Below are 24610 nucleotides of genomic sequence, written 5' to 3' on the forward strand. Positions count from 1 at the left end.
GAAGAGGCCTGAAAATTGTACATCAAAGCATATCCACCAAATGTGTACACGTGTGTGTTTGTGTGTGCCATGGAGGAAGAGCTCCAAATAACAGATGTCCCATCAGATCTCATACCCAGATAGCACAATTCCTATCTTTCAGTCTTTATCTTTGGCTGTTTATAACATCATTCCCAGATGAGCGCATGTTTCCGACTGCTAACAAACCCATTGTCAAATAAAACAACCCAACATTTTTTCTTCATCATGAGTCCACACCATCCAAATATGATTTTCAGCTGTCAGAGACGATCATGTCACAAGGCTGTCCAATCAAGAAACAGATCCACACTGCACGGTGTGGATCACTTCCTGCCCCCCGCCACCACACACACATAATTTGATTGGATGATAGTGCATATCCCTTAGAGCCCTTGCTGCTGTGGAAGGAGTCTACATGCGACCTTTAGTTAATGTCAGACGTCACAGACTTTTATGTCACCCTTGGACGACAACATGAAATGACAGGAATCTTTAGTGACTTTTTTGTTTTCTCCTTCACATAACACAGGGCCTCATTAAGAATATATCTGAGCAGCACGCAGATATGAATTTTTCTTGTGGCTGCTCGTAAAGGAAACAGCACAATGGTTCAGAAAAGGTCATTTTTCTTACATGGTTGTATAAGTGTGAAACTGGAAACTTACAACGGCATCAGTGTAAAATAATCTCCACTGTCAGATAAACACATCAGATTGTATACATGTTTTATAAAACTTATTTTTTTCTTCTCTTTGATGTGTATTTTTAATAAAATGTTGATTACCTTGCTCAGAGCACAAAGAAAAGGCTTTCAATTAGTACAAAAACAGAGCTTCTGAATGTTTGATGAACAAAATGGACGCTGGAAACTCTACTGAAGTTAAAACCAAAAAACTGACTTTTTTTTAACCTGAACTTTAAAGTGAGAATGTTCAGAGCATGAGGCGCAAATATAATATAAAAAGGGAAATGAAAAATATTGACATAAAAAAAAACAACCCCTTAAAATCACAAAGTAATTTCTTAGAAAGAATAATGCAAGAGACAGCTGAGACACTGCTAACTTTTTGTTTCCTCAGGTTGATTCCAAGATAAACTTCAGTTCCCCGCCTTTGCAAGTTCTTGTATTTTATCATGTCAAGTGTAAGCTAAGCTTTAACGTCCTATTACTTGTGAGTCTTAATGTTGAAACACAGAGCAAAATTATAATTACATTAAATTGGCCTGTGCAAGCTTCCAGATCTTCTTTTCTTGTTTTCTTGATGTATGAATGTCTTCTTTAACTTTACTTAAAAAGATTAGAGAAGCTCTTCACCAAATGTAAATGTCACTGCAGCAAATACCATGTGACATTTAAACAGGGCAACTCAAAACATGTTGTAAACTGTTATAACTTGACAGCAGTAGGGAAACTATCAAGAGAGGACTGATCAACTTTAGAAATCTAAAAAACGATTTTGAAGACAACTCTGATGGTCAGGATTTATGACAGCGGTTTCACTCTTAACAATTTGACAGCAAGAACGTTGAATGAATATTTTGGTTGTGTAGAATGACATCACCTTTAATTAATTAGTATTAGATTCTGAGTGATCCTGTAAGCTGGTCTGGAGATTGCAATTATTAATGGAAGTAAAGAGCTGTGTGTCATGCATAAATGTGCTTTGTCATGCAATCATCGTATCTGATGAGTAGGATCACAGGTGATCTAGGATGCTCTTTCCCCAGTGTGATGACTGCAATCTGCACGTCATATGGTAACAAAAACTGTTGCAGATCAATTTCAGGGGAGACAAAATAAGTTTGACCCAAATTTGGAGTAAGGAACACTGTAACCCAACTAGGGTGCCCAGGTGTCTTTCCGGGCTTGAAACTAAATAAATCACAGGTCCTTATAAATAATGTGACTGGATGCAAGTAGTACAACACTGCCTACTGCTTTGACCTGCTCTTTTAGGTTGTTTGGTCTTAAGCGAGTTTGTTATATAGAATAACTCTCTTGATCTTTATTGTGCTTTATTGACTAACAATAACAGTGATGCTTTGTTGCCTGATATTGAAGCAATAAACATTGTCTCTTTCCCCTTATTTGACTATCTGTTTGGAGTGAGGTATTCAGGTTGTATGTTGTTATAAATTGTCATAACTGACACTGTCGTAACTGTGGTCTTTATCTTTACTGGATTATTTTTTCTAAATTTAAGAAGACCCTATTATAAAACAACCCTCTCTTTTCAAGACTGATGTTTGGAATACAACTTTGTAAAGACCAGTTTTTTTTAAAAAACCTCTGAAATAGTATCTTCTTTATAACGTAAGATTATGGCAACATTAGCTTCATTTTTTTAATGACACAAAAAGAAGATTAATGCTCAAAGTTAATGAATATGCAACATTTTACAAATAAATATAACAGAAAATCAGTAAGTCCACTGAAAATAACTGAGTCATTACTGTCTAAAATAAATGTGGTATCCGAGCCCCTCTGTCTGTGATTTTTTTCTGGCCATGTATCTACGTATTTACATGGTGCCGGCTCATCCCCTTGTGTGTGAAAGTTGTTTAATTGAGGGACTAGAAAAAAGAAGAACAACATACTATACTCACTGCTTATTTAACACAATTCTTGCCTCTGGCAGCCAATTACAGTTTAGGAGTATTGGGATTCTGGAGTGGCCAATCAGGCTTTTTTTTGGGGGGGGGGGGCATATCACTCCTGAATCCCTCTCTGGACACACCCCTGTCCAGTAGACTTCACAGTGACTAATTACATTTGTATCCAGTGACAGATATTGGTTTATCAAAAGTTCAGGCCCATCTGATCCAGAGGGTATGTGTGCTTCTTCATTAGGATAATCAATGAAAAGACAATGAGGTCTGTTGCGCATGGTGCTGCATAGATTACGTTAACTTCATCATTTTAGTAAGATAGGATAACATTGCACATAAACATGATATTATTAAGTCTAGACCTTGTTAAAAAAAAACAAAAGCATTTATCTAATTAATTAAAATATGACCACATTTGCATGAACTACATATCTTGGTCTTGGTCTTAAAATATTTAGCAAATTTAAAAAATAAAGATAAAAAACCTTTAGACTGAAAAAATAATGTATTTTTTTCAGGACAGACAAAGACATTTCTAAAAATAAAGGTGTCAAAACCATTTATTGTTGGGGTGCAGCAGTTTTTATGTTCGTTCAGGGGAAGCTTCCCACAATTTGAAAACCCTTGCACTAGAATACATACTGTAGCAAGGGAGCACCATCAGTTGCCCTGACAACACCAGTGCCTGTCAACACCTCCGTCTTAATAGTGACAAATTGTACTTATTACATCAGCGTTAATTCCCCCCGATCTCCCTCAGATGAAGATACTTAGCCCCGTGCTGATCAAATTGTGTCAGCATAATTACTGGGAACAGAACCCTATTAAAAACCAGGGCCTCATACGCACTGTCCAGACTCATCCACAGGCCCATCACTCAACATGCATCTCTGCGTAGGATGTAGGGAGCAGAGGGGGTTAGAGGGTTGCTGAAGAAAAGGGAGATGAGAAAATGGTGGGGGTGACGAAGAGGGGAGGGAGAAAGTCATTCTGTGCCACTTGAAAGCACTCAGATTGCTGGATTTGTCCACTTTTAATGACAGAATACTCATATCAAGGAACAACATCTTTAGAAATCCTTCGGTGGTGGTAGGGTAACTGAAGAAAGTCTAAAGAACTTATTTAGCCTTTCAATCATGAAGGCAAGATGTTGCCTTTGGATGTTCATAAGAAGAACAGCTCGGAGTTAAGAATACCAAAAACATAATGTCAAATAAAAACACACCTAAATCATCATCTGTTTAATTAGCAGTTTTGCACACCACAGCTGAAGTATTGTTTGCTGTCTTATTTAAAATTTGAATATAACTTATCAAAAAGAGAATAATCATACTCTTACATATTTATTACTAATTATTTTGTAGTAAAAAAGCTTTATATTAATTCTATAGAGGTTGTGGTTTATTGCCAAAATATGATTCTCCTTTCCCCCAGAGTGAGAGGAAATCCTTTTGTGATGTTACATTTTCATTTGTCCAATAGGGAGAGGCCTTTTATTGGGTAGTCAGCTGAGGAAACAAAGGGTCCCTTGAGGGAGAAGTCAGTAAATGTGGACTATACAAAAAACAAATGATTAAAATTTGAAATTTCATTAAAGCTTCAGCGTAGTTTTGCAATAACTGCAATTACCATAAGCAATTTTCACAGCCCTATAGATATGGATTTAGTGTTGCCAGTAACTCAACAGTGAATTAAGTCTCTCTCCCTCCTTTTCTCTGTCTCTCTCTCTCTCTCCCAGCATAGTGGTCCTGAATGGCGCTGGAATGGAATTTGCAAATTAGTGTCGTCTGATGGAAGTGTGCTAATTGCTGTTGTTAAGCTGCTGCAATAATTAGGTTATGATGGCAGACTGCAACACATTTTGCGCGAACACACAGATACACAAACACACACATTCAACCACAACGGTCACAGCCAATATCCTCTCTCAAGTATATATGAAAAAAAAATTGTTAGATTTATTTACTTATTTTAAAATCCATCTGTGTGAATATACAAATTCTGCAAACTAAACAACAAATTCTCCTGTGATAGATAAGAGAGATGTTTATTTTTTATTTTTTTTTGTAAATTACAGTAGACGTCTATAGTAAATGATTAGAATATTTTACTGGCCATGTGGTTTTGAAAGTATGTGTAGAAAAATAAAACAGACAAATGCAGTAGGATAAAGATGTGTGCAGTAAACGTAACTTGAACAGATGTGTAAATATAGAAGTCAGTATGGTGTCCCTATTAAAATCTTAATCGTATCTCATCTTAACAGCTTGTGTTTTTAACATGCCATAGCATAGAACAAAGAGGCATCACTGCTGTACAAGGTGTAAAATGTACACAAACTCTCCTTTTACAAGGGTGACTAGCTCAATACTGAGATATATTAATGAAACAAGTACAAGTAGGTGAAATATGCTTGTTATTCTATGGCAAACTAAAATAAGTGCTAACAGTAATTTGATTTGGACCAGTGTTTATTGGTGCTTAACTTGTTTTTATGCTGCTGTCTCAACATTCTGGAATGCAGATCTGCTTAGCAACATGCTGTTTTATGGCTCCGGCCTTCAGTAGAGATTACTGGACTGCAAACCTCATCAAAGACATCAACAACCCCCAGACTCTCTAACCTTGGAGAGCTGACTCTCCTTTTCAGCAGTTTTTGTGATGTGCATGTGTGTGCATGTGTGTGTGTGTGTGTGTGTGTGTGTGTGTGTGTGTGTGTGTGTGTGTGTGTGTGTGTGTGTGTGTGTGTGTGTGTGTGTGTGTGGTGGGTGGGTGCATGCCTGTAGCCAACCACAGCAAACTATACATTGATGTTAAATTAATCTTCTCTCAATGGAGTCCTGTATGAAGACACCTTCCCATCACAACATGAACCATTTCCTCACACAAGTTCACTGCTGCTCTGCCTGTAGCTCCGTCATTGTATAGCATGCAGATTTAAAGCACCAACAACAGAAAACCTGTATGTACCACAAAGCTTCTGGCTGTATTTTGAATATTATGTTGTTTTGTATATTTACTAGTCACTACTGATTTTGTACCTCCTTTATAAATTGCAGTATTCAGTAATGTGCAAAAACATTTTAAAACCAATACTTAAAATACTGGTTTCAAATTGTGAAATGGACACGGGAACAATGTCAAATTTCTATTACATCACAGTATTGTTTGTATTCTTCCAATTTAAAGAGAATTGTTTAAGGTCTCTTGATGCGTAATTTTGACTTCTCGTATAAAGGTAATTAAACATTAAGCAGAGATCAAATGAAAAAGTTTCTGTTTTCTCATATTATAATTATTTATTCTTTATTGTACATGATTCCTCGAAATCACAGTATTTCCTTATCTCTCAGTTCAATGTAGCAATTTGACCTGTACCAGTGGAGAGGAAAACTGGTGGGGGCGGGGAGGGGGTCCCATGATTTATTTAAATGACATACTTCACTTTTTCAGTTGTTTATTAAATATGAATTGTTCATCTCATGGCAGTTGGACATTTTTTGCATGAATTAAAATGTACAAATTATTTATGATGACTGAAAAAAACATTTTTTATTTAAAGCAGTGGTATGACACAGTCACTGTGTTTCTCTGTACCTTTGATATAACGAGGATATAAAACCTTTAAAAAAATTGTAATTAAATTCACCTGTGTTTCGTTTGAAGTGTTATTGTGCCTTAAACATTACTCTGTTGTAACTTTAACGCCAGGGAGCAGAGCAACACCAATCACACTATTTGCTATGGAATTGTCTGGAAAACAAACAAATCAGTATACTTACATTGACATCTGTTGTTAATGCTCAAGTAGCTTACAATTGAAAGTTGTTTCATCAGGTTGATTTGGAGATTCAAACAAAGAGCCCTTATCACCTCAGTAGTTATTATAAGATAAGTTACCGACAATCTGACAGTCCAAGCAAATAAATATATACAGTATGTGTATCATATATTATGGATTTCTATTACTTACATATAAACAACAAATATTTGTATGTGAATCAGACACACTTTTGTGAACCTTGAGTTTTTACATTTTCATCTTTTTTTACATTTCTGTACAATGATAAATATTTGTGTACATTGAAAAATATTTTCGTATACAGATTCAATCATATACAAATCAGAAAATACATTTATAAATCTTTCTGTGTGCATTCATGAATAGACTCATAAAACTTGAAATAGGATTCTTTTATTGTATTAATTCAAATAGTTCAAAACGTCTAGGAAGAAAAAAGGTGTTTACTCAATGTTGGAGTTAGAGACTGCAGGATTTCATTGCAGTGTTCTGACACAGCCAAGCACTGTTTAAGCATTCAGGACACATTGGGAGACCTAGGGAGGGGGAGAAACAGGGAGACCTAGAACGAGACAGAGAAGAAGCAGGAGAGGAAGTCAAATGAGCCAAACAGGAACACAGGGGTTTTTGAGTCTGAATAAGAGACACAGAGTGTCTCAGCATATCAGCTCTGATGCCAAAACTTTCACTGAACTAAAGATGCCTTCTTCACTAGATCTTCAATGGCAGCTCTGTCATTGACTTGTATTCCTAAAATCCATTCAGACAGCAGGTGCGTTGAGAGAAAGAGATTTTTATAGGTGACTTGTACAGGTGCTAAAGGCCTCTTCGTTAAAACTCGGTTTAAATCATTATATACCACTGCAAATTCCATTGCTGACTTTTTTTGTCACAGTATTTTTTTTAAATCAATTCACAAAACTTTATTTGCCCACAGGGAGCAATTCAACGGCACTCAGAGCAGTAAATGCAGTACGAGAGGGCAGGTATACTAAAATTTAACCTGCACTGTCAATCATTCAATTGTTTTCTTAATCTATTATGTTATGCTTTGTTTATGTTACAGACATCAATAAAGTAATATCTTAATATCTTGTGCTAAATCTTTTTTTTTTCTTCAAACAAAAAACAATTTTCCTGCAATAATTTCTTTTCATGTTGCATTCGTGGCAGACTCAGGCCAGTTTTGCCCAAGTTAAATTAATGCTCATTTTTAGATGGGCACCACAAAAACATAAACACTTCATTATCTAGAATCCCTAGATTCCTACTTTGCGTCATTTATTAATGTGTCTAGTAAACTTACTCAAATGTATCAAAATATGCTTACTCTTCGAAGTTGCAGTAACCCACCTCAGAAGTGAACGTCTAATCGTCTGACGTCTTTAATGGGGCCTCCCATTTGGTAGCCTGTCTACATAAGTGCTGTAAATATAACTATGTAAATATAAAGCAATAGGAGCGATAGCATATAATATCTGATTTCCATCTAGATTTATGAAATTGCATTTGCTCATTTGAGGACGTAGCAGTAGTTGGACAATAAGCATTTATTTTATCAATGTAAGAGCTATCTTGAGAAGTAAACGGATCCAAGAGAGAGCCACAATGTCTTCATCACCATATGGTGTGCTGTGTTGTTCCGTATGAATCAATATGCCAGGTTTAGGTTTTAACTCAGCTTGCTATAATTTCTTCACCGATGTATTGGATCGTTATTCACTGCTGTTGATTTCATGTGGTAATCTAAATGACCAGGCAGCCTAAATGAGTAACAAGGTATGTCTTGGTGTGGTCTGCAGGATAATCAAAAGTTTCATTTCCGTTTCCCAGCATGTAGTCACAGACCTAAGGAGTTCTGTGTTAGAACTTTAGAGAGTTCAGTCCCCCCCCGTCCACCCCACCACCACCACCACCACCCGATTGTGGTTTGTAAAAATGTTACTCTCATCTCACCACATCCAGGGGGAAATTAGTCACACGATGTACTCTTTTTGAGTTTCCAACGACATTCAGCGGTCAAAGCAGTGCATTTCCTCCTATATTTGAATGTACTTAAGATTGCATTACAATATGTAGATGCAATGTGAGGAAGGGCTATATGTAGCTGTCTGTTTTTAATTTAGATTTAATGTCTTAACTGACTCAGGAGAGTAAAATTGGGCTAGAGAAGTTACAGTAGCACACAAACCTGAAGCAGTCACAAGACCATTTATCATCTCTCTGTCTCTGCTGACCCGACTAGAACTGGGTCCCTACTCACTGTCTGACTTATTGTGCAGACTTATCCTGAGAGCCTCTCTAACCTTCCTCTTTGAACAATCACAACTCTTAGACACCAACTCACCCTTTATATAACACGCTGCTCTCTACACTAAACATTTTCAGCCAATTAAACTTGTTATATTACACAGTTCTTTAAAAGATTTCCAGTTTAGCATCCGCATTGCACTCTCCTCTTGTTCAGGTGGCTCAAATTAGGTTTATTATAGGTAATTCATGAAATACAAACCACTGACAAATTGGCATTTATAATTGTTACAAATACATTGCCAGTTTATGATTTTCTCTTGTTATTGTGTTGATGATTGTCAGCAATGAACTAACCAGCCTGGTTCATTTCAATCACTGTGTCTTCAGAGCGTCTGTTAGCAGTAGGGATGCTGTGACACTAGCTCATCTGTACGTCGAGGCTTATTTAGCCTGCTGAGAGTGAGAGCCTGCTGTTCGTATTAGATTCTGTCTCTGGCAAAGTGGGGATGATTAGATAAAGTGTGTCTGGTGGAGTGGATCACTTTTTCACTTTACAGCAGCTGTGCCTGTGAATGAATGCAGGGAAAGGCTCACAGAAATCTCTGTCCAGAGGCTTTCAAATGCATCTGGGAAGTGAGGCCTTAATTACTGACTTAATTAAACTATAACAATTCAAATTCTTTACATACCTAGTTTACAACCCTTACTAAGGACATTGTGCAAAGTTTCTTTTATGACATACCTGCGTTTTAGACAGCAATTACCTTAAATGGTGGTAGTGAGATAAAGACAAATCAGTATAATTTAAGGAAGCGGGCCGCCGAGAAAAAATTATAATAAAAAACAAAGGCTCTTATTTTCAATCGCCTCCCCATCGTTCTACTCCCAATGCTTGCACTTCATTCTGTCATAACACAATAACTGAGCTCTGGTGTCTTAAAAGCCATTGGAGGAGCACTGAGGTGCTCAAAGACAAAATTGCAGTAGCTCATGGCAGCTGGAGTGAAATACCATTTTGTCTCACTCAAGATGGATTCCACAGTGTGATTACAGAGGACCAGTACAGAATCAAAATGGAGAAGCCTGAGGGGAGGAGACAAAAAGGGAAAGAGGCAGTGTATCTGGAGTGGACAGCGTTGAAGGAGATGTCTGAATTTTGTTTTTGCTTCTTGAAATCTCATTTTAGCGACCTTTTTTAAAGATCCATTATCCTTGTCTTTTCTTGCTTTTTTTGTTTACATTTTTGCTACTTCCATCAGTAAATACTAAGTAATTTCAACCATACAAGAGGCATTATTAAAGACTTCTTAACACAAAGTCCTACAAGAAGTACAGGGAATGATCAAACAGGCTATGTCTTATCTGTGTGTACAGAACATGTGAAATATAGCTTGAAAGCTAGGTTATACTCATAAACACTTGTGCTTTTTTTCTGTATCTGGCCTCCTTAACCTCTGAGACGATTTCCTCCCATCACATTAGAGCACGCATGCATGGCTGTTGGTGTCTGCACACACACATACACAGGCACACACTTTTGTGCGCGCACACACACACACACACACACACACACATCCATGCATACACAAACAAACACCATCTCTTTATAGATTCCACTTGCTGGTTGCCCATCTAACAGCCCTGTATGCAAACCAGTAAACCCTTCAGGACATGAGATCCATGGAATTTGTTGTTGGTTCTATCTAGGTCAATGCCTACAATAGCAGTGTAATATTTTCTTTCTTCTCCCACTTCTCTCTGCATTACCCCTGATTGCTTAAAACCAAAGGTTGATTATTCTTTGCATGTATGAACATAAAAATGCCTACAAAACTTAAGCATATTAAACATGCTTTGCATATTTCATGTGTATTAGTCCCTTGTGGAACTTTAAAATATGTAGTGATGTGATGTTAACATAAGTGTACAATCTAATATTTGAAGAAAATGTCTTTGAAGTTACTTCTCATTAATACTTGTTTAGCTAATTGGTTTGGACCTTGCCATTATTCAAACAGATCTGTAGAGTAAGATGGTAATGGAAAGGAAAACACTGCAGTAATGTGAACCAGAATACTGTTATTTTCTCAACTGTAGGGATTAACTTTGGGAGGCCAGTCAGTTGTTAACCAGGAAACAAAAATAAATAAATGAATAAATCTCTGCACCTATTTGTCCATATATTTTTCACAAGATCTTTAAATACCATTTTGACTAAGGAAAACAGCGATAGAATAATACACTGTGTGTTGTATTGTAAATATGCACATAATGTAGTTGGAGCTAATAAATATTGAGCAGCAGTTGATTGTACCAGCTTGTAGAATTCTTTCTTCTGCTGAATGTAGAAAATGGCTGCGACTCTGGAAGGAATGTTGTAAGAAATACAGTGCTTTCCAGTCACAGGGCTTGCAATAGCATCATTTCAATGAGGTACAGTTAAATGGGCCTGTCAACATTTACCTTACAAAAAAACAGACTTAATTTCATTAAGATAACAATAAATCAAATTCTTATTTTTCTTGCTTAAATGAGTAATGTTGTGTATTTAGGTTTAAGGGAAATATTTGTTATCCTTTCTTAGATTCAGGATGGATAATGTTTTTGCTAACCCTGTGCAGCTGAGCTTTTTTCCCCTCTTAGGAGCGACACTGCCAGTGAAGTTAGTGCAACAGCATAGATAAAATGATAAAAGCTGTTAGAGGCCAATGATTTGTTATTCAGATCGTATTTGATAAATCATGCAGGAGTATTTCAGTAAAGGAACACATTTGCTTATAATCAGTGATGATTGGTAATTGTTTTGTTATTGGTGGGTTATGCATTAAAAGTCTCACTTACCGCAAGTCATTTTTTGCCTTTCATACAAAACTTAATTGATTTTATTTCTATGTTTCCTCTTTTCAGGACAAAGATATCTCATCTCATCCACAGGAGCCTTGTATATTCTGGACGTCCTGCCCGAGGATGGGCTGAATAACTATCGCTGCACTACACGCCACCGCTACACTGGCGAAACTCGTCAGAGCAATAGTGCGCGTCTCATTGTGTCAGGTCAGTATTTCTTCCAAAGTGATATCAAGATCATTGCAGAAACTGTACATTTATCCAGTTAAGACTATATACTGACACAGATGGAACAATTAAAAAGGATAACTGGACAGAAATACGATATTTTGGTGGATAGTTGCTGTTCATAATGCCACTTGTTGATTACCTGCTACCACATATGTACCTTTTTTCGCTGATGCCTTGTTTTAGCAGCTTGAGTTTGATTCCTAGTAAGCTGGATATCATCTCCTCTCAACCTTTTTTATTATTTATGTTTTTTGGATTTTTTTGTCTTTATTGATGGGACATCTGGGAATTGCAAGATGAAGACAATGGATCTCAAATACAATAGAGAGGGAGCGGAATTTGTGACCAATCCATAATGGGACCCTGTCAGAAGTATAGATGGATAAACTGATGAAAAAAACGTCTTAATCAAAGTTTATTCTTAGACTTGATTGTTGGAGACAATAACAATTCTCAAAAAATTCAGGAACAAGCAGTAACAAAATATACAGTATATTGAACTGAAAATGACTCCATATATCAATATTGGAATGTACATTCAAGCGCATAGAAATGCTCTCCACTAATAAAAGTTTAATCCTCTGCTCCTTCCAGACCCCACCAATGCTGAGCCAAGCATATTAGATGGCTTTGACCACCGCGATGTGATGATTAATAATCGGGTGGAGCTGTCATGCAAGGCTTCAGGCTACCCAATACCCAAGTATCGTTGGTTGAAAGATAACAGTCCTTTAGAGCCTGACAATCGCTTCCGCCAGACCATCACAGGATTGCTTATAGAGAGCTCACAGCCCAGTGACTCTGGGACATATGTTTGTGAAGTATGGAACAGTTATGGCAACGCTGAGGTCATGGGACGTCTGTATGTCAAACGTAAGTGCTTTCCATAATGAAGGGAATCTTCTTTCTTCTTCTTTTCTATCTTGTATGTTTGTCATTTGTCATTTACATTAAAACTTTCAGTAACAGGGCTGCCCCTGCTTATGTGGAGCCCCTTTTTAATGAGACCCCCTAACCCTGGCTTACAAGACACATTCAATTCATAGTGCTTTTTCAAAGCATGGCATTGCAACATAATTATATTTTAACTTGACACCCTTGATTGGTAAGAACATAGTACATTAAATATTTTTTTAACTTTGGTCTGAGAAAAATAAATGTGAAATAAATAGGCCTAATTCAGATGCACACGTTCATATTTTGTTGCAGCAGGCAATTTAGTACCACACATACAACAAAATTACAAGAATTCAGGAGGAATTCAGAAGGTTTTTACAATATCAATCCCACTTAATAATCAGCTTTTTTGTTACATTGAATCTGCTCACCTTGCTCCAGTTCTCTCTTTCCCTACATATCCACCGGGAGGGGCGAGCCTGCTCTGTATAGTAACAACATAGAACTGCATGGAAACCTTTAGTTGACTAATTTGTTAATAATAATGAAGACAAGGAATGTTTTGATTTTCATTAGCAATTTTCCTTATAATTTTATAGCATTTATAAATCAATAATTAAAAACAATTAGATTTTTGTGTTTGCTTCTGAAATGCAACAATGTGCTTTATCTCCCTATATATTTAAAAAAGAAACAAGTACACATTCCTTTGAAAGACCCACCAAAAACATAATGTATTAGATATATGTTATATAAGAAATATTAAATGATAAATATTATTATAATTGATAATTATGTTTGACCTTTGCTACTCAGATTGTGTCGTCTTGAATCGAGTGAAAACTGTTTATTTCTCCTACTCTGTTTTGCCATGTTGCTGAAAACACACCTAAACTTTTCCAATTATCTCATATTCTCCTTTCTATCAGTCTTTCTGTCATTTAAAATATGTAATTAAGTCAACTAAATATGATTTCTTATGTTTGTGTGCTTAGAGCCCTTGAAAGCAGTGGTCAGCCCTCGGAAGGTGAAAGGCAGTGTTGGTAGCAAGGTGTCTCTGTCTTGTAGCGTAAGTGGCTCAGACGAATATGAGCTGTCATGGTACCGCAATGGAGAGATCATCTACCCTGGCAACAATGTCCGTTTCACTGGGCTTAACCGAGAGAACCTAATCATGGAGGGAATGTCCAAGAGTGACGGAGGGGCTTACCAATGCTTTGCCAGAAAGGGCAAGATGTCAGCACAGGACTTTGTGCAGGTCATCCTAGAAGGTAAAATGTGTGAATATATGATGGAGTAGGCAATGGCTCCAGCTGTCTTATGCATAAACAGTCAGTGGAAACAAATGTACCGTAGGTCTTGTAGATCAATACAGGGGTTATGCGTTAATGGCATCCTTTTGTGGCTGTCTTCTATTAGCCACCTATAGAGTGAATGTCCTAGACTTGACAAATACAGGACATGCAAAAATATACAGACACACACACAGTCTTGAATGCACTAGCTTACCTTGACAATGGCCAGGGAGCTGTAAAAAGATATTGCTAATATGCTGTACATCACAATCAAGTGGATCAGATCTACAATATCAGAGAGCAGCAGCAAGTAGACAGAAGTTTTAAAAACAGAACTCCAGAAGACTCTTTTTATAATTGAAACCAGTGGATCAGGAAAAGCTGCTGAAAATACTGCTGCTGCTGAAAAAAGATACATTAACAACTATTCTGAGTGATAAAAAACATTTACTTTTTCTGTTCATATATCCATAAAGACAAAGTTAGAAAAATCACGAACTAAACATCAGAACTGGTCTAGTCTGTTGCTTTACTCAGCGACCTTTGAAAACTTTCTGTAAGTCATTATCATATTTTGTATTTTGTATATTTATCTTCATTTCTCCCGCTATCCTTTCCACCTTGTACCCCACCACAGACGGTACTCCAAAGATACTCTCTTCCTTCAGTGAGAAGGTGGTCAACCCAAATGAGCCTGTTTTCCTGGTCTGCAATGTCAAGGGTACGCCTCCTCCTCGGTGCTCCTGGTCACTGGACGATGACCCTGTCATCAAAGACAGCCACCACCACCTTGGACACTACGAAACTCATGAAGGGCACGTGGTCAGCCAGCTCAATGTCACACACACCCAGGTGCAGGACGGCGGGTTGTATCGGTGCACGTGCAGCAACTCGGCCGGGGTCGTGTACCACCAGGCTCGAATAAACGTAAGAGGTGCTTGTCAAAACAGCTCCTCCAAGAACAACAATACACATATCTGTCAGTCTATGTATCTCTGTGTCTATGTTCAGCTGGCTATTTGTAATTTAAAGTAGGCCTACACGAGTACTAGTTGGTTTTAGAGTTTGAGGATTTACTAAATATGCTTGTTGGAAGGATAGTCTTTCTTTTTTGGCCATAAAATTTCTAATATTTAACCTTTAATCATAGCTAACATGTCCTTTTTTATAATAAATTTGTGTTATGTGAGTAAGAAGTATTATACTTAGAATAGAAATAAAGTGTAATTTAAATTATCCATATTCCTTGATATTGTTAGTCATGTGCTTCTCAATACTCAATCAATTCTCTTACTTTACTAAAAATAAATAAAAAACAGGCTTCATAAAACAATCTAATCAAACATTTTGAAAGCAGGCACCATATGTGAAGCTATTTAGAGAAATATAGTACTCTGCTCTTTTGAAAATTCGAAACATGCTTGGAAAGTGTAGTTTATTTGTCTGTTTACAACACCAGAAACAAAGCACCATTCACTTGATTTCCCCATCCATGGAATATCTTTATAGAGGGTCTCCCTCTCATTTTCTGTCCCTTTTTAGGCCGCGCCAGTATTCGTCCAATGAAAAACATCACAGCAATTGCTGGACGGGATGCTTTTATTCACTGCCGTGTGATTGGCTATCCTTACTACTCGATAAAGTGGTACAAAAACTCTGCACTGCTACCCTTCAACCACAGACAGCGGGCGTTTGAAAACAATGGCACACTGAAGCTGACAAACGTGCAGCAGGTTGACGCTGGCGAGTATAACTGCAAGGTGATGGTCCAACCCAACAAGATGGATTCCCAGAGTGTACATCTTTGTGTGAGAGGTGAGTCCCATATGGTTTCCTTTAATTTGAGCTATGATTTTATTAAATGTTTTCATTGTTATTTTCTCATCTTAATAGTATTTGCAAGTACAAAAACTTACAACAGGCAGAATCGTGTTTCTTATGTCCACAAATCCCCGCTCACTTGCTCATTGCATCATGTAAATTTGTAAGCAGGCCATGGTTTTCTCAGAAGAAGGGTTTATGGCTTCACAGCACTAGCAAGTCAGATCATCTCTGTACTGCTTGGTACAATGGCTTAAGCTAAGAGCTAATCTGAAGGTAAAAGTAAGAGGAAAGGCACAAATATGGTTGAAATTATAGAAAAAAAGAGTGATGGAGCAAGAAGGTACTAAAATGTCACTGTGAATGTAGATATATTATTCAATTTAAATGATTATCTATGCACACTCTATTCTGTTCTGGTTTCGCTTTATTGTAGTGAACAGGGAGATAATTAGTAGTAGTTCATACAGGGAGCATAGCAAGCCAAAATAAGCAACTACACTTAAGAAAACAAACTCTAAAAACCAGCGATTGAAGATATTTGCAAGCGACTTTCCAAAAAAACAAGCCCAAGTCAAGCAGCCTTGGCAGACTTCACTGCGAAAGACCTCATGGCGTATATACTTTATTTATTCCCTTTAAAACCGTCTGAAGATTCTACCAGAGTCTTTGAGTTTTTTGCCTCTCACAACACCACTCCTCTGCTTGTCAACCAATCCACGTTTTCTGTGAGGTGGAGTAGTGGTGGAGGTATGACAGCATTTTGTGTTTTACAACATTGCAGTTGCAGTAAATAAAGGTTAACTATTCCAAGAATCTCTAAATACATTGTTTGACCCCACACAAACACATGCATATAGTAACTATTAATTAAATACTTATAAAAATTGATGAGCAAGAATATCATTTGTCATGTTGTACAGAGTCTGAGTCTTCATGCCAGGCATAGCTAGCATTTATCTACTTTAAAGAGCAGGTTGGTAAATTTTGAACAATCATAGCCCTAACCCAAACCATGTTTGTGTAACCACAATAAAGCATTTAATGCTAGCTATCTACTATTTTATACCCTGAGAAGCTCAGTTGAATTTAAAGCGAACATAATTTCGAAGAATTCACTTTTACAGTTTTTTTAAACATTATTTGTGAGTGTTTATCATCCCACGAAATGGGAAATAAAACCATCCATTCCTTTGTTTGTCTGCATAAGTCTTAAAACACAGAACAATACTTTGACATGTGACACCACAAGTTGTATTGTAGAAAGAAAAAAAAAAGAACCTCCCTTTCCTGATTTCTTCACATATGGACTCCAACCCCAGCCTAGAAAAAACGTTTGCTCAGGTCTGCCATTTTTATTCTTGCTACAGAGGAGTGATGTCTACGAAACGAAAACGAAGCGTGAGAGAGCTGGTTTATACAGGGTCGCAAACCTCCTCTGGTGCTTGATCCATGTTATATTTTGACCAAAGCAAAGCACAGATTTAGACATTTATTTAGACCACAGGGAATTGTTTGAAAAGGTGAAAATGAGGGATAATATGTTCTATTTAAAATGTAATGTATCTGTGCACTTGATTTATTTCCATCTGTCTACTTTTTTGAATCTGAAGATAAACAGAAAAACACTCACACAGAAAGGCACACATCCTTATAAAACTATTTTCATAAATGAATTCACTTTATATTCCTTATAATACCTCAGGGTGCCAAAGGCATCTGATAGAACAGAGCTAATGACTGATCTCCACAGAGATTACAGAGAACTGTAATCAGTTATACTATGAAGGGATTTCTAATTTAACCATTTCTTTCTGCTGTATAATATTCTGGGGTTATTGTCACACTTTCCTTTGGAGCAAGGGAAATACAAGGGAAGAGAAAGCGAGGGCTAAAAAGAGAGTGATGATATAAAGAGATACTTCCCAGAGGTGCTATAGAGAGGGAGTGCATTTGTTAATTTACTCTGCTCATGCTTAAAATGCGGAAGTGTCTTTGGGGATCCCAGGAGTCCATTATCTCCACTTTGTTGTGAATTAAATAAGGTGCTAAAGTGCTGCTTATTTCAGTGTTATTTGAACTCACTGGACACTCAAACAAAAATGAGTTGCGTGACGTCTGGAGGTTTCCCAGTGAATAGAGCTCAGGCAATTTAAATAGATCTTATTTTATAACTGTGTTTCTGCATTATTTAATCAGATTGACTTGAAACACTTGATTTTTTTTCTGTAACAACTATTCCTGTAATCGGTGTTTCAGATCGGGGGAGGTTAACAGATATTAGATTAATAAATGATTAGCCGTATTACTCGTAAAAGTCCAGGTTCCCTAGTTTTTTTCCCGGGCAAGCTGAAAGATTCACTCACAAGTAATTTTTCTGTTCTGCTCTTTGTGCTCTTGTAGCTCCTTGAGCTGAAAGGACACCATGTTCCAGTCTGAAAATGACTAGGAAATATTGCAGAATGCTATATTATCCAAGTCTTTTTATGTTCTTTTAGTGAGCTCTTTAAAGCAAGATTGTATGATTGCTCTCAGATTGACAGTCACTCTTTTCTTCCTTGTCTGCAGTCCCACCCTACATTCAGCCCTTTGAGTTCCAGCGTTTCACCATTGGTCAACGTGTATTCATCCCCTGCGTGGTCATGTCAGGCGACAGACCCTTGGACATTACCTGGCAGAAAGATGGAAGGCCTATACCCGCCAGCCTGGGAGTGACTGTAGACAACATTGACTTCACCAGCTCCCTGAGAATCTCCAACCTAACACCAGACCACAATGGCAACTACACCTGCATTGCCCGCAATGAGGCTGCCGCTGTGGAGCACCAGAGTCAACTCATTGTTAGAGGTGAGAAAGCACACAGGAACAGACAACTGTGGCATGTAGAGGACTCATACAATCTGTAAAATGTGAACGATTTTTATTTTAATCAATCACTGCAGTACTACACTTAATTTATGGGCGTCCCCTGATGAAGGTAAAATTCAATGGTTTAGAGTAAAATTAAAACCTGTTCTAATAGGTGATCACATATTAAAGACCCCCAAGTACATTTTATGTATTAACTGCTACTTCTGTTTTATCTATCTTTATAGTTCCTCCTCAGTTTGTTGTTCAACCTGAGGATCAAGATGGGATCTATGGGAAGACTGTGACTCTGAACTGCTCAGCAGAAGGCTATCCACCCCCTACCATTGTATGGGAACACTCCAAAGGTACATTTAGCACATCATGCATTACCCATTCATTTGAACAGCCGATCACAGCCTTTCTAATAAAACATTTCAGGTTGATGTAAACAAAGCATTCATTTGGCTCATAATAATAAAGCTGGATTTGGTGTTTGTGGGCTTGAATTTAGAATTTGTTCTTATCTTACTATCTGTTTTTAATATTCAAGAGAAGTCAGACTTTTATTACAACATCTTTAACCTTCCTCAGACAATGAAATCCTTTTAGTCTCTACTGTGGGTCTTTGTAGATAATAATAATTAAAAAAAAGAGTAAGGATTTTTAGCTGCTTTTTTGTAAATTGTCTTGAGATGACATTTTGTTTGACTTTGCAACACGAATGAGGATTGATTGATCGTTAGATAGGGTCTACTCTAAACAATGTGAATATATATATGTATTTAAGTTTATAGCATTCTTACTGTAGCTGTAGTCATACTACAGAATTTACAGTATACAGTAAGTAAGAAAAAAATCAATATGCATTAGTTATATTTTTGATGGATATAATATTTTAAAAATATATTTAAAAAACTAAATCAATAATTTGTGGCCCAAATTATTATCAGGTTGTGTATCTTAAAGCAGGTGTGGTTGTTGTGAAAGTAAGGCAGAAGTTGGGTTCTTAAGGGTGAGTGGGTTCCATTTGCTTTTGCCAACGTCAATGTATATGCGTTTGATGTACAAATAGGCGCACAACCATCTCTTCTGTCAACATGGCCTTGGGGATCACAGGGTTTCCACTTGCATCATTAGAGAATCATCAGGTAGGACAGACACACTGAGGCAGATGTGGAGTGTTAGCAGACAGACAAACAGGGAGGGAGGTGGCAGGTGCGTTCAGCCACTCGAACAGGGTAGATGAAGAGGGGCCCCAGGTGCTTGCTTTATCATCCATATAACCAGGGATGAAAGCTTTACCAACAGAGGGCCAACACACTATGAAGAGTGGTGCTTGAGCATTACTGTGTGTGTGTGTGTGTGTGTGTGTGTGTGTGTGTGTGTGTGTGTGTGTGTGTGTGTGTGTGTGTGTGTCTTTGCTAGGCACTATGATCAAAGCAGTGAGAGAGAATCTGTTTTTCACCCTTTGATTGGAACTGTGTGTGTCTGTTTGTTTTTGTTTGTGTGAGGATGAGAAACAGAAGGTCTCATGCATGATTAGTGATGTCTGACCCATCCCAACCAAAGTGGAGAAGGGAGAGTTTATGCTTCTACTTAATCATCGAGCTAAACTCAAGCATTAATTATACATAAAGAAGTTGACCAGCCTGCAGGCCATTTTAAGGGCATTTGTCACCTATTAATACCTCAGATTTTCACATATATCCAGCTGTTGGATTACATTTTGTTGCACAGGATTTGAGTCAAGACCAAGAGTCAATGAAAATTGCCTCCCTCAGTAAAAGGGTATGACTTGGGATGCTATTTTCTAATTTGTTATTGACTAGAGTATAAACTGTTTAGAGAATATTTGTCTGGCATCATTTTAACTTAACAAAAGTAGCTTAGAGCCACATCAGTGTCTCTTGGAGATATAGTAAGGTAAGTAAAGGTCAGCTGCTATTGGCATAACCACTAGCACCATGTGGATATGCAAAATCCATAATTCAAGGAAGAGCATATCTTCCTCACTCTCTCTCTCTCTGCCGTCTCTCTCCCTCTAAATCAGAGACAGGGAGTAGGAATAAAGTCACCACTTGACCCTTTGCGAGCCACAGCCACTTGACTTCATTTTAATTAAAAGCAAAACCCACAGCTCGCTAAAAAGCCTAATCTTGACATGTTTACTTCAACACAAGATCATCCAACGCCTGGCTCAGATCACATGTTTTATATACTACATGTATGTTAAAATACAGTGCTTTAATGATAAAAATGGTAGGCCACTTAAAAGACTAGCCTTGTAATTTGTTGTCTGACAGGGACATTATTAGGTGACATTGATGGATGGATGGATGGATGGATGGATGGATGGATGGATGGATGGATGGATGGATGGATGGATGGATGGATGGATGGATGGATGGATGGATGGATGGATGGATGGATGGATGGATGGATGGATGGATGGATGGATGGATAGATAGATAGATAGATAGATAGATAGATAGATAGATAGATAGATAGATAGATAGATAGATAGATAGATAGATAGATAGATAGATAGATAGATAGATAGATAGATAGATAGATAGATGCAGAAAACGTAGATACTACATTGTTTGACCATTAAGCAATAATGATTTAATTATCATTCATTAAAATATTGGTGGTAATAATATACAGACAAAAGGTCGAAATATATTAAATATGGCAAGTCCAATAGAAAAATAGTTTGTGTTGAACATAAAATGCAGTTTGAGAGTCAAGACATTGGAGAGCATTGTTGTAAGTCCTAAAATCAGACAAATGAAATCCTTTTTCATTAGACATCCATGTCTTAGATTCCTTGAAAATATGTTTTAAGGCCATGTATGTAATCATGACATAATCATAACATCTTCTGGGTCTATTAAGAGGTATACATGCTACATGCAACGATAAACAAGAGATTTTATAAACCTTCAAAGATAGGGAGAACAATATCCTTGCTGAGCCACAGTATAATATTTTATTCTCACTGGTCTATCCCAGAGCCGAAGGCCAACAGCAATGCAAAGCCTCTGCTCTCCTTCTGTTCTGCCTGTAGCTCCACTGCACCAATCTGCTGTCTTGTTAAACATGAGCATTATGTCTGTTGTGATTGCATCACACCAGCAGCTTGCCCTGCTTAACTGTGCTCAGCAGCTGTTTGGGCGATTTAAGGATTTAGACCCGGTGTTAAGAAACATGTTTACAATCCTTCCTAAATCTGACAGGCTTTGTCATCAAATCTATAAACACAGACACATGGTCAAATGGATGCACACACACAAATACTTTACAAACGCACATGCATTAACACACAAAAGGTAAGCTCACTGTGAAAATTCAGATTGTCTTTATACATCTTTTTACATACACTAATATTAGCATATAGGTGGAAATGGGTCGACACAAGTAACAATGCTATATTAGTTTGCTGAAATTTTACTTCAGCAAAAGTAAAAGCACGTAAGAATGTACCTAAGTAGGGCCACTAGTGGCGTAGTGATCAGTCCGCGTGCCCTTTGTATGGAGGCTGTAGTCCTCCAAGCAGGTGGCCCAGGTTCATATCCAACCTGTGACTACTTTCCTGCATGTCATTCCCCATTTTCTCTCTCCCTGATTTTCGTCTTTATCCACTGTCCTGTCTCTCCACAAAAGGCAGAAAAAGCCAAAAATAAAACTTGAAAAAATTTACTTCAGTAAAAGAGTAAGTAAAGTTAAGTAAAAGATAATTAGTTGCTTTCTGTGTAGAGGAAAAGGACAAGAAAATTTACATTCCAAAGTTGTGTTTAATTAAAGACTTAAAGCAAAAAAGCACAATAAAACAAGTCGAAACATGACATTAAAAACTTTTGGAGGTATAATGTCATTTTTCTCTCTTTGTTTTATTAAGGCCAGACCTGTACATTAACCTTTTTTGGCTCATAGCACTGGTGCTACAAAAATTAAAAGTTTTGTAGTAGTTTTTTTTAATGGAAATGTTTCAACTATTTAAGATAATACTGAAAAGGTCTTTGTCTTATTCATAAACAGTTTAAAGACTATTGTAGTGTTTTTAGTTTATTATTTTGACACTGGTTAGTTTCTGATGCAGCTGTGTGATCAAAGACTGATTTAGCTACAGTACAACTAAACCTGGGAAGTAAAACTATTTATGATTGTAAATGAAGCCTGTATGAGTTAATATTGGATTTATTTTGTCACTAACTGTGTGAATCTGTTTGGTGTGAAGTTTTCTTTCACACAACTGAGTTCTGTTAGGTTGCTTCAGGTGGAAACATCTTATTTCCTCATAGGTATACTTCAAAATAAAAGTACTTCAAGGAGATGGCAATACGGGATTTTTATTGGGAAGAACTTTCTAGAATGAAGTGTGTTTATCGTTTTGTGGAGCTGGACTCAGTGACGATTCTAGTCAACGTTGTCGGGAGAAACAGCATTCACAGCCACTTCTTTGCCCATAAGTCCAAGCCACAGCCTCTGTCTTTTATTGATCTTCGACTCAAAACAACGATCACATCAGTTTAAACATACATTCAGCAGGTAGACCTGCTGTAACAAAGGTGCTTATCCATGCTGCACTAGCTTAAGTGACACTGGGCCTTTCACTGCTTCTTCTCGCTCCTGTGCGATGAGGTAACATTTTCATAGCAGGCAGACATAATTTAACAGATGTGATATAAAATGTAGCGAGCACTATAGACAAAACTTATTTAAGTTAAGTAAAACTATTGATTTAAAAAATACAAGTAGGCTACACACAAAAATAATCAGTTCCAGTAAATGTAATTCAACACTTTACATCTCTGACAGAGAATAATATAAAAGCAGCAATACAAACATTAAAAGTACTGTTTTCACTGAAGCTTAAGTTTGTTTACCTCATTCATTGCCCTTTGAACATTGTCTGACTGTCTCCCACTCTTTGTCCTCTTTTTCCCTCTTTGCATCAGGTGCCGGTGTCCCCCAGTTTCAGCCCATCCCACTGAACAGCGGCTCTCGTGTCCAGCTGCTGAGCAATGGTTCGCTGCTAATCAAACATGTGCTGGAGGATGACAGCGGCTTCTACCTTTGTAAGGTCAGCAACGACGTGGGAGCTGATGTCAGCAAGTCCATGTACCTCACCGTCAAAAGTAAGAGCCTTAGCCTGATACAAGATCAATAACAACTGATGAGCAGTCATCATTCTGTACTTTAATGTATGTATTGAAGCAGTGTCAGGTGTCCTTTGGTATAACCATGGAGTTTATATTCATGGCTTTAATCTTGTGATATCAACCATTGGTTTCTGCAGCAGACTTTTAAAGCCCATTGATGATATTCTACATGTTGGAAATTCTGTTTGAGACAAACTTTCAGTCAACCTAGTAAAGGCAAAGTGTTGGAGCTGAATGCGGCCTAAACGCTCCAGACAAAAATGACTGTCTGCAGTACACACAGGAGTGGGCGAGTTTTTGGTGTTTTCAAGGTGGAATGGCCGTAAATGGCACTTGTGTACAAACAGGCAATTTAAAAAGTGGCTTCTAATTTTTATGGTAGTCTAATCAAATGGGAATGGGGCTCTTGCCTGTTGTATACTAATGGAACTGATAATTATAAAGCAGCAGCTGATTAAACTGGCTTTTATAATTTGGGAAATGGGAGCAATACTGTAAATGTTGTGCAGGAAATGCAATGCAACTCAGAGGACCAATCTGTAGGCTTGCTCCTGCATCGTTACACTGTGTAGTTACTTTTTCGAGAAAGTGAGTATCAGGTTACATACCTATGCTTCTGCGCTACACAATCCTATCACATATGCAACAACGTAGACTCAATGCAGAAGTACAAATGTAAATCAGTTTCCCAGTGCAAATGTTGTCTAATTGTCTAATTGGAGCAACAATAGCATTACTCAAGCAGCACTTTGTCTCTCTCTTTCTCTTTTTTTCCTACTGTTTCTCCAAAGAAAAAATATTTGCAGTTAAAGACATCA

The 24610-nt window shown here is 37.4% G+C and overlaps 2 protein-coding genes across 3 annotated transcripts in view; one reads left to right on the forward strand and one right to left on the reverse strand.

The window, feature by feature from the left end:
- bace2 (beta-secretase 2) overlaps positions 1-24610 on the reverse strand; it is a 168000-nt gene that overhangs the window by 74951 nt on the left and 68439 nt on the right. The window lies entirely within an intron of this gene.
- Positions 1-24610, forward strand: part of LOC306830732 (cell adhesion molecule DSCAM-like) — a 102676-nt gene that overhangs the window by 49637 nt on the left and 28429 nt on the right. For both annotated transcript variants that reach the window (XM_079354372.1, XM_079354373.1), the window contains exons 4-11: positions 11594-11740; positions 12359-12637; positions 13657-13932; positions 14594-14890; positions 15499-15771; positions 18346-18624; positions 18873-18992; positions 23589-23768. In XM_079354372.1, the coding sequence (XP_079210498.1) occupies positions 11594-11740; positions 12359-12637; positions 13657-13932; positions 14594-14890; positions 15499-15771; positions 18346-18624; positions 18873-18992; positions 23589-23768 (1851 nt within the window). The remainder of the gene's footprint in view (positions 1-11593; positions 11741-12358; positions 12638-13656; positions 13933-14593; positions 14891-15498; positions 15772-18345; positions 18625-18872; positions 18993-23588; positions 23769-24610) is intronic.

The sequence above is a fragment of the Symphodus melops genome (genome assembly GCF_947650265.1).
Source record: "Symphodus melops genome assembly, chromosome: 10".
NCBI lineage: Eukaryota > Metazoa > Chordata > Actinopteri > Labriformes > Labridae > Symphodus > Symphodus melops.